The 14,489-nt window shown below is 38.6% G+C and overlaps 1 protein-coding gene across 1 annotated transcript; it reads right to left on the bottom strand.

The window, feature by feature from the left end:
* Positions 1–241: 241 nt before the first annotated feature.
* On the bottom strand, positions 242–2,401 carry KCNB2 (potassium voltage-gated channel, Shab-related subfamily, member 2; the record flags this gene model as incomplete). The annotated part of the gene is made up of 1 exon (XM_009700020.1): positions 242–2,401. A coding segment is annotated over one exon (2,160 nt), but the record flags the coding sequence as incomplete, so codon positions are not given.
* Between the last annotated feature and the right edge of the window lie 12,088 nt (positions 2,402–14,489).

Below are 14,489 nucleotides of genomic sequence, written 5' to 3'. Positions count from 1 at the left end.
CTAACAGAGCTCGCTTTATTTTATTCACTGTTCTTGAGTCATTTTTTCCCATTTTTTTCAGTTTGTTACAAAAAGCAGTCTCTTTTTTTTTTTTAAATTAAACAGTATTTAAACTAAACAACTCTTCATGCCATGCAAAAATAACATTCTATGCACTTTTTTTGAGGCTTTCCATGTTTTAGTTCATAGGCATTACTAACTGTGTTTTAAGAAAAGATATTTTTATTGCTTTTGTAACTAGTCACATGCTAGTTTCGCGTGTGGGACAGTAACCAGTTTCTCCCGGACTTGAATGAATTTCTGGGGCAAATAAATGGTTTTCCATTTTGTGACCTTCTTGGTTACTGTCTTGCTTTACCTCACCCACAGCATGGTAAATGTCTTGAGTACAGTTGTGGCTCATGCTTTTGGGTGAAGAGCTGACCTGTGGCTCCTCTGTTAAATGGTTGCCATCACTCTGTTTATCCCCACAGCAATTTGTCTTGATATCGTGTTGTTTTTCATGTTTTATACCATGTAACTCCATAAATTCTTCTTCTCCAGTGTCTATTTCAGTGAAGCTCCTCCTCTCTTTTGAAGGGAAAGTGAAAATCTTTTGTTTGGGAAAGAGAGGGGATGACTTTTTCACAGGTCCCTGACAAAGTGCTGATGCGTCAGCACCAAGTAAAGGTCGTTCACCTTGGGGTGAATTTTCTTCTAGGAGAATGGTGCTGATGTGCTGAGGGGTGGTCTGTGTGAAGTCTGCTCCTGCCATTACTGGCAGCGGCCTTGCAGTGCTGGGTGGAGTTTGTGGAGCACCACCTCTATTGTCTTTAAAATTAACTTTAAGGGACCTAGATTTTAATGGGTTGCTACCTTTCAGGGAACTTTTGGGGCTTTCCATGGCAGTGTCGAAATGCAAATGACCATGCAAAACAGTTTGGGACCCACTGCCATCACCAGTAACAGCTCTGTCGATTGGATTGTAGTCAAAGGTGACATCGGTTGGAGAAAACATTCGGTCTTTTGTGAATGGTATAAACTGAGAACTCCTTACTCTTTGGTTGTCTTCCAGGTTAACAGCATCAGCTGGAAATCTCATTTGCAAGTGAGAGCCAGGAAACAGAGAGAGGGGAGACCTCTCTGTTTCTGTGAAGTCAGTCGCACAGCTGGCAAAACTGTCGATACTGGATGTGCTCCTCATGTCCGTTATGATGTCCGTAGGTCCAGTTGGCAACGGATCTCTCTGACTTGTAACTTCTTCCATTTCTATTTCTTCTTCATACATGGGTGGCTTTGCTGACTGGTCTTGGTAACCAGCGTTAAGATTAGGCTGAGACTGAGTTTTAGTAATTTCATTATACAACATCTCCAGTTTTTGGACGCTGAGGTGCTGCGGGCTGGAGGATGATGCAGCGTTGTTTAATTGCTCATGGGAGTCTTGTTGACTAACTTCTTGGTATTTGTTCTCATAAGACTTGTTTGAGCTTGTTTCAGACATTGTCCTTCTGGCCCATTTCCACCGGCTTGGGGACAGGTGGTTGTCATCAGGTGTCTCCTTTGGATTAGCTGCTTCTCCAGGCTTACCTGAATCTACTGCTACATCTATCATTTCCATACTGCGAGCAAAGGCATCTTTCAGGTTCATGGAGACAATACTGCCATTTCTTTTAGCTCGCTCAAGTGCTTCTCTCCTCTTAATTGCCTTCTCCTGTCTTTTCTGCTCCTTATAAAACTCTGAGAAATTGTTCACAATAATTGGTATCGGCAGAGCTATGACCAGCACTCCAGCGATACAGCAAAGTCCTCCGACTATTTTACCTAATAATGTCTTAGGATAAATGTCACCGTATCCTACAGTAGTCATAGTGATTGTTGCCCACCAGAATGATGCAGGGATACTGGTAAATTTTGTAGCATCCTCATCCTTCTCAGCAAAGAATACAAGACTCGAAAATATCATTATTCCCATGGCTAAAAATAATATCAACAAGCCCAATTCATTGTAACTCCGCCTGAGCGTAAAACCTAAAGACTGAAGGCCTGTTGAATGTCTGGCAAGCTTAAGAATCCTTAGGATCCTCATAATACGAAATATCTGAACCACACGTCTGACGTTTTGGAACTGCAGGACACTTTTATTGGACTCCGTGAGGAAAATGGTGACATAGTACGGCAAGATAGCCAGTAAGTCAATGACATTTAACGGGCCTTTGAAGAACTTCCACTTATTTGGTGAGGACAGAAAACGCAAAAGGTACTCCATGGTAAACCAAGCAATACACACAGCTTCAACATGTGCTAGCTGAGGGTTGTCGTTTGGCTGCCCAAATTCATCTATTTCTTGAAGCTCTGGCAGTGTGTTAAGAGACAAAGCAATAGTGGACAGTACGATGAACAGAATGGACACAATGGCCAAAATCTGTAAAACAAAATAAACAATGTTTTGGTTAGACTGATACAAGTGTATTTGTCAGGGCTTGCTTAAATCCTTCCACATGTGCATGCGTCAAATAAACTCAGAATGGTGAAAGCTGCTTTGGCTGCTGCATTCATTATTTTGCTTCAATGTTTTGATTTTTACACAGAGCAAAACATTAGAATCATGTTAGACACGGTACAGACCTCATGGTTTTACTGCCTGCAGTAAGCCAATTCATTTCAGAAAGCAAGCCGTGACTGGTCTCACCATTTTTAAATTACAATGGGAAGTGATATTTATTATTGCAAGTTACCAAGTGAAGGATATAAAGTTCCTGCTAATGTGCAGAACATTATTAACTTTCTGCATTAAATGTAATTATGTAAAACTTTACACAGTGTGGAAAAGTGATTGGGTAATACTGTGTGTAAGCTGTCTATTTAGTACCACATAGTGAACACCTTCCTAGCCATGCGTAAATATATGACCCAAAAGTCAAAGTTAAGAAAAATAAACAAGAAGAATTGTTCAGGTGACTAGTCCTGCCGAATTGTCATGTCTAGACAAATTTCAGGTACTACAATAATTGAAGGTATTGGCCCTGAATTAGGTGGAGAGCAAGATGTTAAAAAGTAAGCAGTCGTATGAAGGTGAACCCAGTTTCTCATCATGATTAAAATGTGTAAGTAGACAATTGCTTCCTAGAAATAATGTTTCAATTTCTGTCTCAGGAGATAGGTTTTCTGAAATATTTTGTCATTTATTTTGATAAAGTTCAGGCACCTCCATACCTCACAGCCTTCCATTTTGCCTGGAATAGCTGGTCATTCTCATTTACAGAATCAATATTATGAGAGAAGAAATGAATCTATCAGAGAACCTAACGGTTTTACTACAAAGTTTAGTTATTTACACTCAAAACAATATGGGCAGCTTTGAGATAGTGTGCAAAGTGTTAAAGTGATGCAAAAATTATTGTAACACTTGGGAAAATAGATTGTTTTGGTTAGAAGTCCTAAGTAAATCCAGGTTTCCATTAGAAATACTAAAATAAATTTGCTCTCATTTCTCAGAAATGGTACTGTCAAATCCATTTGGTGATGTTTGGTGTACTTCCAGGGACACACTAAGTCTGACAAAACTGTGATACCCAAGAAGAGTGAAATGCAGCTAAGCAGAATGCAGGTGTGATGAGCATATGAGGAGAGATTGGTCACAGGGGTGAGATGGAAAGGCTGCCTCACTCTAACTTTGAGAAAAACGGCAGTAAGCCTGTTTCAGCTATGGGTTAGTAGGCACAAATTCAGCTCTTTAAGCACAAACTGAAATTGCTCATGGTGTGAGGGTCCATATTTGGCATCATCTTGTACTTACATGCTGTCTTTGGCCTTTTTCAGCTAATAATAGTACAGAACAGGTAGCATCTTTCATATTTTGAAGCATTCCAAACAGATTTCTACCTCTCCCTGCCAGTGCTGCTTCTGCCTTTTTTTTTTTTTTTTTTTTTTTTTTGAGCCATATTTATTGGAGGAATAAGATCTATTCTTCATCCTTCATATAGCCCATTCAGAAAACATACTCTGGTTAATCTGTCATATTCAGGAGGGTCATATATTCCTTTAAAACTTCAGCTACCCACAACAGCAAAAGAAGCCAACCTTAGTAAAGACTGAAGGCAGTAACACTGCCTACCTAAGCAGGGCTGATGATGGATGACATTTGTGAGGTGCTATAGCTAGGACAGAGGCAGGCAAAAGGCAACACTATTGGAGAGCAATCACTGCCTTTCAAACTGTGAAAGTTGCCTGTATCAGATTTCACTGTGAACAAGTTTGAAGCTTAAATAAGGTACACTAGGTTCTCCACTTCACTGAAGTCACTGTGAAATAACTAATGCATGCTTGAGTTCTCCAACATACTCAATAACATAATTATACTTTCTGAATTCAAAGCACAAATAAACATGGCACAGGTCTGAATTGTTGAGCTTGCAGTTTCTGTCAAACTGATGGCTTCCTCATTGGGGCCAGCATCAGAATGTTAATAACAGCATAGGAAAAAGCTGTCTAATACAAGGACCCAATTACCTGACATGCGTTACTCTTAAAAAAGAAAAAATGAGAACATATCTGCCCAATTGTCATCAAACTGGTTTTAATTAGGAAACACTGGTGTTTCAGTCTGTCATGGTGAATTTATTTTATGCCTAAATGTTCACCAGCATACCAAAGTCCCTAGAAAAGAGGTGAGTCAATGTGTAGCACCCCTTCTTACATTGTGTGACGACGCTAAAACGCCATGTGTTTTATAGGTCTTGAACACAAAATTTTCCTGTTCAGGGTTGCCACCCAGGGTGTTTTATTGACAACAACCATCTATCTGTTTGTTCCAACCATTCATTCATGTGCTGGTAACATGCAAGCTTGAACTCTCCCAGCTATTTTAATAAAATATACAGAATAGCAAGCCTGGAACTTTTAGTGTTTTGTACATATCATCTATAAACATGAGTCTGGTTTTGGTGAAAAAAATTTACAGCAAAGGAAAGTATTTTGGTTTCTTCTAATGTAAGAATCTCAGGCTCTTATTTGTCTGGGACTTTGTTGTATAATTAAAGTTGTGCATCATTCCACTCACAGTATGTTTTAATTATTGCAATTGATTAGATTTTACAACTCATTAGGCAAAAAAATGGCAGGGGATCACTAGGAAGAACAAGAGCAACTATGAGAAAAAGAAGAAGAAAAAAAAGGGACTCTTTATTCTGAGCCTACATAAAGAACACTTTGCAGATAGTATTATGCTGGTAAATCTTCATAGAACAGACGTAGCTTATATTAACAGAAACAATGAGTTTATGAGAAAGACCTGTAGCAATCTGCTAGGCTAGCTATACAGAAGAGTAAAAAACTCACTATTGACTGCATCTTTCCCAGCAAAACTCCTGGGAATGTTTCTGGAACTGTGTTCTGGACTGAAATGCCTGGAAAATTTTGTGTACTCCACATAATCAATCTACGACCACAGTTTAGCTATATAATTCTTGACACACTATTTTTAATCTGCATTTCAGAATATAAACAATACTCTGTTTAAATGACATATTCTGGCAGCTTATGTCATTTAGCTATGGTTCTACAAAACCACATAAAAATCCAACTCTTATTAAACTTTAAAAATATTCCCTTATAACTTGCAAAATGTTTCTAAAAGAAAGGACATATTTAAATTCCTTTCTTACGGGCTGGATAGAAGCCATTTGAATCTGCTGCTGATGCAATGAATAGTAAAACATTCCTGGAGTTAATGATGCAGTCTTAACAGGCTGCTCCAGATACTATTGTTTCTGATTTTTGGGGAGACAAGGACTGGGAGCAATCTCCTGAAAATGTAGTGGTTTCCCAGTATTAAACTGCCACTAAAACCTGGCTTTTTTTCCTGTTCACCCATCTCATTGCTCATTATTGCCAGCAGGGTGAGGACTTCGGCACAGAATGAGCATACAACTGAGGCAGAAAATAAAGGTGTAATGGGATAGGCTTCAAATTGGTTCTTGCATTTCTGCAACAACTGATGCTGTGAAAAGGCTTCTGACATAACTGACATGATAGTGTTATTATTATATAAAGCAGAGAAAAAGAATACATTAGGTTCACACTAAAGTATAGGTGCTCAGGGAAAGTTCAGTTAAGCCGTATCTAACAGTCCGTACAGTATATTTGATTAATCTGTAATCGGCTAAAACTGTATTAGCAATGTTATTTCCTTAGTTTTTGTTCCAGGGTGGGATCTAGGGTAGGATCTAGACCATTTAAATAACAGACAGCAATACAGTCTCATTACTTTTCAAACCTCTAGCCTCCATAGGCACTGAAATTTATGAGACTGTTATATATTCTTCTCTTTCTGCATTTCAATGCATGATATTATCTTCAAATAAAGTGCTCTGGCAGTATCTTTAGCTCTGGCTTTAGAAAAAAACTCAGAAAAAATAGTCATCGTTCACCTTCTGCAAGACTTCTAACAACAGTTTCTGGAGAACAGTATCAACTTTCTTGGGCACTCAGCTATATATTCTCTTGGGAAAGAGGTGTCTCGATCTAGATTTGGGCAGATAGATAGCTGGAGTTGGTCTAGGTTCTTCAGGGAAACCTGAAAGCTAACAAGTGCTGTAGCCCGTGCTGTGTCTTGCATAAAAGTGTCCTTAGACCGTAGCACAGAGCTCCCAGCTTGCGCCCAGACTATCCACCAACTCACAGCCGCACTGGCAGAACCAGAAGGTCAGGTCATGGAGGTTTTTGTTTCTCTGAGGGCAATTCTGCACTCGAGATGGGTACCGGGGTATCACAGCTCACATCATGAAGAGTCTGGCAGACTTAGAAGTCTGTTACTTTGAATCTGAGGTTTCAACAGGCCACACTGAAAAAGTTCAACAAAAAGGCAAGACATTTTGCTATTGATAACAAGTATGGCTAATGCTCTTCATTAACGTAAGGTCCTTGGCCTGGAGACATGAAAAAGGAGACAAATAGGGACAAACTCTACTTGGATTTGGTCCAAACTGGAACGCAATGGAGTTATGGCAAGCCTTAAGCATGCCAGTTCTAGCCAATCTTAATAGTTCTGCAACACTGAAAATTATGTAAGAATAGATGCATTGTATATGTTTGCAAATACTCCTTGTCTTAAGTCATGGAGAAATTAATTGCCAGTTACTAAAATTAGACCTAGCTACCAATGTAAAATTATCCTAAAACTATTACTGAGAAATAAATAAGACATCAGCCTCCAGCTGGGTCAGGTACTCTGACCTCGGCGTCTGCTTTGTCATTAGTAGAGCTGAGCCAGTCACTTCTAAGAGTGAAGACAGAATTTCATGACATAGTAAGAAGGAAGTTTATGTAATTCTGTCATGAAGTCTCAAAACAGACATCCTTTGTAGTTATCTTACAGGGCCTGCAAACCATCATTACAAGTGGAAAATCACCACCGCTTGTGTACATCTACCCTTTCAGAGTCCTCCTTTCATCTCTTTTTAACCCTCTAGAGTAACCTCTGATTGCAGACTTCTGGCACAGGGCTAACAGCTCCACATAGAACACAGTGTGTAATTTTTGAAAAATAAGATGTAAGACAGGGGAATAATTTAACAGAATAACATAAATTTAGTTCAGCTTACAGCTCTATCGCAGCTGCCCTTTCAGCAACACATCTGGTAACAGCTCTGACAGCATGTGTAATCACTGAACAGCTTCTCTCTGCTACTCTTGATCTCCTTCTTTGATGACATTATTTAGAATTCTGACCTTTTATTTCCACTTTTTCCTAGATCATTATTATTAATAGTTTTAAGGACTCAATTTGAATGCTCTTCACTGATCTTTCAGGCATATTCATTAAGCTTGACATTGACCTCCATATATGAAGGAAAAGTACTTATCTGGTGCCTAAGTGATGTACAGTCTTTTCTTTTTGTCTCTTTGCACTGAGATGACTGTCACCTTAAAAGCTTAATCCAGAAATGCTTACTTAGGAGGTTTTCACTAAAGATTTCTTGACTAGCTCCATAGACACTTCCTATCATATCTTTGGATAGGAGAAGTGGTTACTAGTAGATGAGCAGCCACTGCTCTGTCTTCAGTTCAGCTTGGCAGACCCAAATTCCCATTAAGCTAGTGATTTCAAGCACTTCTAGATGTTTATTCATGGTGTCATGAAGTTCAGCAGTGACTCTACCTAAGTAGCCATTTCTTAAGTCCAGGGATGTGCTGTCCTATCAAGGTCACCCAGACTGGGAGCCAACATGGGTAGCAGCGAAGCTGAGGGCAAGGTAATCAAAGCAGGTAGTCAAAAAAGCCTTTGCTTCTGTAATGCGGTGTCCTTCAGGTCTGCGTCTGAGGAGGCTCAAGGGAGGTAGTAGTTTGCTGCATACCAATTCCAGCATGCATGGGAGCTTAATGATGATAACATCAGCATGATCATAATGAGGATAAGTCTAGTGGGAGAGGTAATAACAGGTAGTTAAAGCTGAGATCTTGCCACTAGGTCACTCAAACTTCTTCAAGAACAGCTATATCTAAGCAAGGTATTTTGAATCTGGCTCCAGTAAGTTTGCCTGACCTGAGAAGCTACCGCTGTCTTGGCACATCCTTCACTTCAGCAGTTCAGTCATAAAGCCTCTCTGTGTAGCTGATAGCCTTCCTGCTCGAAAGCCCTGCCTGAACTCCATTTTTTTTCACAAAGCCTTTCCATATCTATCCCTCTTCCACTTTGTGCTGACTTTCCCATTCCATAGACTAATATTTGCCTTAGAAGCCCTAGACTCTCAGAGGGGATAAATCTGCTTAGGAAAGGATCCTGTGTTCTTTGAGAGCAGCCTGGTGTACTCCTGGTTTAAATTAACAGTAATAAAATACAACTCTCCTGCATTCTGTTACAGGTAGATTACTGGTTTTTGTATTTATGCTATTCGAGTAGCAGTAAAAGAACACATCCCGCCTGCACTCTGTGGTGGGCAAACTGCATGTACTTAATGATTTGATTATTGCTTTAGGGAAGGATGACCTTGGGGTTTGCACCACCTAGAATTTCAGCATCAGGATTTAGCAAAATGTGGGTTTGAGCATTTGTTTATGTCTGAATATGGAGGTGTCTTGGTATAAGGCAATCTTCCAGTGGATAATATGGGAAAATGAGAACCCTGGGAATGTGGACTGAGTCTCTATGAATCTGAACACAGGGGCCATTAAAGTCTATTAGAACACTAGTGGCACATTATCTACATAGCAGACAATTAAGTACAACATTGCTAAAATTTGCAGGATGTACTAAAAATTGTGACCAAAATGGGGTGAGAGAGATCTTGGAGATCAGAGAAATTGCACTAGGCACAAGTAATAGGCAATGGATTGCAAGTGTGACTGTTAGCTGGATCTTCAGCAGGGCCCTGAAGAAACCTGCTGTAATTAATTATCAGCAAAAGCTGAAGATAATATTGGGGGTATCTGTTAGCCTGGCAAAGATGGGAGACCTTAAGTAGTCACAGATGAAAGCAGTCTTCATAGTTTGGGAAGAGGCATATATACTCAGATCAGCATCAGTGGAGATAACACTGAATACTGCGTATTTAGCACAAAGCTGATGAGCATTACTTTGGGCTTGTTAACAGATTAAAGTCCATATCAAGTCAGTTCTAATATTTTTTTTTGTTGAAGAGCAAAAGGCTATCTCAGCTGGAGAAATTAAATCAATTGTTTAATGATAATTAGCAAACTGCCCACTAGGACTTAATGGAGAAGAAATGACAGATCCGGAGTCAGTGTAAGTGAATGGGAATTGCCTTTTTTTTTTTTTTTTTTTTTTTAACTAGGAATTACATAGGCACATGAATTTGTCTGTCATATTCTTGACAGAAGTGGAGCTAGTATCTGCTTGAAACTATAGTGTAACTAGTTTAATCAAGTAATTTAATGTATTGTAGTTGACAGTGAAAGTAAAAAGTATATCTAGCTAAAGCTTTCTTTCCTGTATAAGAATGGGAGAGATTTAACTCCCTGTTACAGATAAACACAAAAAATTAACTTAAAGAGTCATTTTAAAGGCTTTATTTATAAAATAGTTTTGTGTCTGCAGACATTGTTGACCTCCCTAAATATTATTTTTAGATGAAACAATTTTCCCATGTGTGTAAAAGCTCAATTTATCACAAATGAATGAGATGTCTTTAATAAAGACCTTGCCTGTCCTCATTCAGAAGCTTTCTAAACCTTTTCATGATCACAGCTGGCATGTTTCTTACGTTTAGGCTGTGTGTTGTACTAGCTGTCTAACTTTTAGGGTAGTGGAAGCTGATTATTATTACTGGATGAATGTACTAGAACCTTCAAAATTTCCATCTAAGTCATGCCAAAGACCTTGCTGTTTCCAACTCTTGCATAGCAAACCATGTGCAAGATCTGTCCTGCTCTCCTTGCATGCTCAAAACATTGGCTTAATTACCAGGAATTTCATTAAAAAAAAAAAAACCGAATACAATCCTGTCCCCAAATCTAAACGACGTAGGACTCAGCGGGGCGGGCCCGGGAGCTGTCCGCCGCCCCGGTGCTGAACGCCGGCCCTCGGCGAAGCGGCTGCAGCGGTGCGCTGCCGTAGTGGTGCACTCCCATTCACTGTAGAACCCTTTTATCCTATCACCTCAAATACATGAAGGTATGGAAAGTATACCATTTATAAAGAAATACTGGCGAAATAAAGATAATGCTGGCACAATATTTGTTTCTTGGACAAAATACTATTGAAGTAGGCTGGAATCTCACCAGAGGTGAGAGATTTCTTTTTACTGCTTCCCATTAAATAAGTTATTAGAAACACCTGGCAAATCACGGTGGAGCTAAACAGGCAAGAGGAATGAAAAATCAACACCCAATTGTTTAGCTCTGAGAAGTTTTAGTACAGGCTGTTGAATGGATACAATGAGGGGAATCAACGCACCTGAGGTACAGATTTATTCTGACATTGCTAATTTCGATATTAACAGTCAACTTAAAATAGAAAGCTGGATGTAGGTGATTTCAAAAAGAAATGCTGTGGAAATCAGAAATTAAATTTCTTCATTCTCACTGTTTGTATTCTCCATTTAGGTTGAATGGAATTTGTTTACAGCGGAGACCTCAGATTATTAACCAGGACTGTACACTTGAGTCTAATTTGCTGACAACCATATTAAGAATTTTGTTTAAACTGTTCTCACTCTATCATTTTTTACCATTGACTGAGACTGTCTTTTGGAGATATCATATAGTGAGTAGGGATGACCTCCCATCTGAAGACGGCTGTTACCTATCAAAGAGATTTCTACTCAGCCTTATTTGAAATTATGACAGGCACAAAATGCAGACATAATCTTTACTCACACTTTTAAAATAAATTTTCTGTCTTGGCTTCACATCAATTTCTATATATATTTCAGAGCTGCAGCTCTATATAAAACATCTACATCAATCTATAGGCTTATATAAAGCTTATGTCGATATTTCCCACACTTGTGGAATCAGAGAAATTGTTAGGCAAATGAATCCAGTCTGTTGTTTCCCCATTTGCAATACAGTCATGTCTAGTTAAAGGCCTGCATATCTTAACTGTCTTCTTTTTTACTAACTGTAAGGTGACTTTCATTTCTTTCTCCCTTTTCCCTCATAACCAATTTAGACTTCCACTGGAAATACACGCAATATGATACTTTTTCTCATTACTACATAGACTTGCATTTGACATCTAAAATATTAACTACAGTTTCAACAGAAATATATGAACCTTCCACACCATATCATATGTTTCAGGATGCTATCAAATTCCAGCAGACATTGATTTATTAGTTACACTCATTTCATGCTTCAAAGACTATGCCCATAACCATGGGGACTGTGGACCTAATATAAATCAGCCTTTAGTTTTTTGCATTTCCTGGAGGGAATTAATCCTATCCCACTGGGACAAATTGGCATCTATACATTTTCCATTCACAATGTAAAGGACTTAATTCTCTGTGGGGTTTTCAGCTCCTTGAATTAATAAAATTTACTAGAAATATATCTAAAAAGGAACATTGATTTAACTTTAGAGTCAAATCCTGATATATAGTATTTCTATTTTCTGCCTATGTTGTTAGAAATCATTAAACAATATTCAATTTCCCATAATTCATACTTTCTCTTTTCAGTATGTTTTTTTAGATGTTTAATATGCTTTAATTTCTTTCAGAGTAGGTTTAATTATTCTAACTATACAATAATCCTGCCAAAACATACTGAGAGCACAGTCATCAAATAATATGATGATCACTTGATAATTCATTCATAAATTCCCTTCGAAAGAACAAACTGCTTAATTGCTCGGTCTCCTACTGCTATTTTAAAATATTTTTTCTGTCTATGGTTCACTACATATTTCTCTTGATTAATATTTAAATTTCAGAATCTATTTTCTTAAATAAAACCCTAAATGTTAAATGCAGTGTTAGGGCAAGTTAATTCTAGGCGACAAAAAAAATGTGCCACAGTTTAAATAAGATTCTAGTCTTAATCCAATCAATAAAGAACGAAAATTGATTTGGTTAGATGTAGATGTGTTATAAAAATTTCCCACCAGTTTCAGTACCATGAAGACATGTTACTAAGAAGCAAAGCTGACAACTTGAGGAACCGAAGAAGAAGAAACTAAATAGTTAGTAAAGCCAAAGTATTCTGTAAATGTAAAGTAAATGGTGGCATTCATAGGCTATGTCTACACTGCGGGCTGAGGTGGAGTGGAGCCCTATTTAGACTGGTTCTAAATAAACCGTCAAGGACAGCAAAACCAATGTAGTTGTTGCAGCGTGGAAATCGTAATTCTTACATAAAATATTTAAGCAGCTGAACTGTCAACATCATCAGAGATCAGAGGGAGAACTCAAGAGAGGGCTGTTTGGAATAACACCATAGCAGAAAGCAGTCTGCTGAATACACTCATGGAACTCAACCTCAGGTTTCCCCTACCATGATCCAAAGCAGCTGGACAGTTGATTAAATTAGTTGGGCGAGAGTTAGCCTAACACAAATCATTTAGGTGATGGATCTTTTATAACTTTTTTGCCTTAATCTTGTCTCTTTTAGAAAGGATGTAGTTCAGGAAGCATGGGTTTTGCCACCGATAGCTGTAATGGCACTCCAGAGCATTAGGCAGCTTGGTAGAAAACAGGATTCCAAGAACCTCTGAAGGTCCACTAAATATTCCTCCTGCACATCCTGACCCTATCAGATAATGCAAGCAGGTAATATAATCAGAGCTTATCGCTATTAATGGTGATGGATCGAGTGATTATTAACTTCTACTCTTTCAACTTCAGCAGCTCCTGGAATTCCAAACATTCAGGAAACGATGGAGTCAGATTCTTGGAAAGCTGATGCAGAGGATGGCCAACGTTTATTGGAGTGCTCCTATTTTGGACTTTTTTTAACCCATGGAAACACTGCTGGTAGAGCTACCCTGACAAGACTGGTGGGATGCATCTGGGAACAGAGCTACATATTTTAAGTAAAGTTGGTCTTTCATGTGGTAAGAATATTTGTTTTCTCCAGTGACTTTGAAAGCTATGCTGCTAGGAGTTTTACCTTCTGCTGTGTCTACACAGCCATAATTTGCAAAGGTAGGCATATGATTGAGAACAGTTCTGTGGCCAGGTTGGATGCTGAGCAACAGAGTTCAGATCCAGAATCTGGGTTAGAAACTTTTCCTTATGTTAAATGTCCCTCCAGAATTACTTTTGAAACTTCATCTGTAATACTCCGGTTTCAAGCCTTTATTAAGATGTGATGTATTCTGTAACACATCCACAGCGTAGCGATGCTTTTGAAATAAAATATATAAATGTCCTTGCATCATATTTAGAAAGGTCAAATTGTAATTGAATAAAGATCTGATGGACAAAATGTATTATCTATTATTAAACTATTAGTAAAAGGTACTGCTCATACGGCTGTGAGCTCAGACTAACAGCATACTAGATGATAGGAAAATGCCTGTAAGTTACGCGAACCTTCCAACTTAGGGCTATAATTCAGACTTGGCTTTTAGCACATATAACTTGGGGAGGTGCTCAATAGGATGTTCAAGGAATGTCTGTTTTCTCCTGAACTGTGGATTGACCAGAAGAAAGGCTGAATATTCACTGCTCTACAGAAAAGACTGGTTTTGTCTGGTCACATATAAAGGTCTATTAGGCTTCAAACACTCATGGTCTACCTGTGTCACAGGGCCTGGTTTTGTTCTCAGGGAATCAAAGGGGAATTTGCTGTTGCCTTTAACCAGAGTGCACAAATGAAGTTTGAGTGTTTTGGTAAGCTTTATTGGGAATGTGCTGATCACCAAGGGAAGAAGGATGTTCATGTGAAGAAGAGCAGGTTTTGGACCTCAGCAGTGGAGTGAGGAAGAAAAGGAAAGAAGTCTGACAATCCTTAGTCTAGTGTTCCACAAAAGATGTTTTGATATTTTTCCTATTTCGTATTTTAACCAGTAGATGTCTCTGGTTTATCATGCAGTTGTTGACAAGGAC

This window comes from Cariama cristata, unplaced genomic scaffold (assembly GCF_000690535.1).
Source record: "Cariama cristata isolate BGI_N322 unplaced genomic scaffold, ASM69053v1 scaffold18915, whole genome shotgun sequence".
Taxonomy (NCBI): Eukaryota; Metazoa; Chordata; class Aves; order Cariamiformes; family Cariamidae; genus Cariama; species Cariama cristata.
This window is presented reverse-complemented; position numbering and strand designations above follow the sequence as displayed.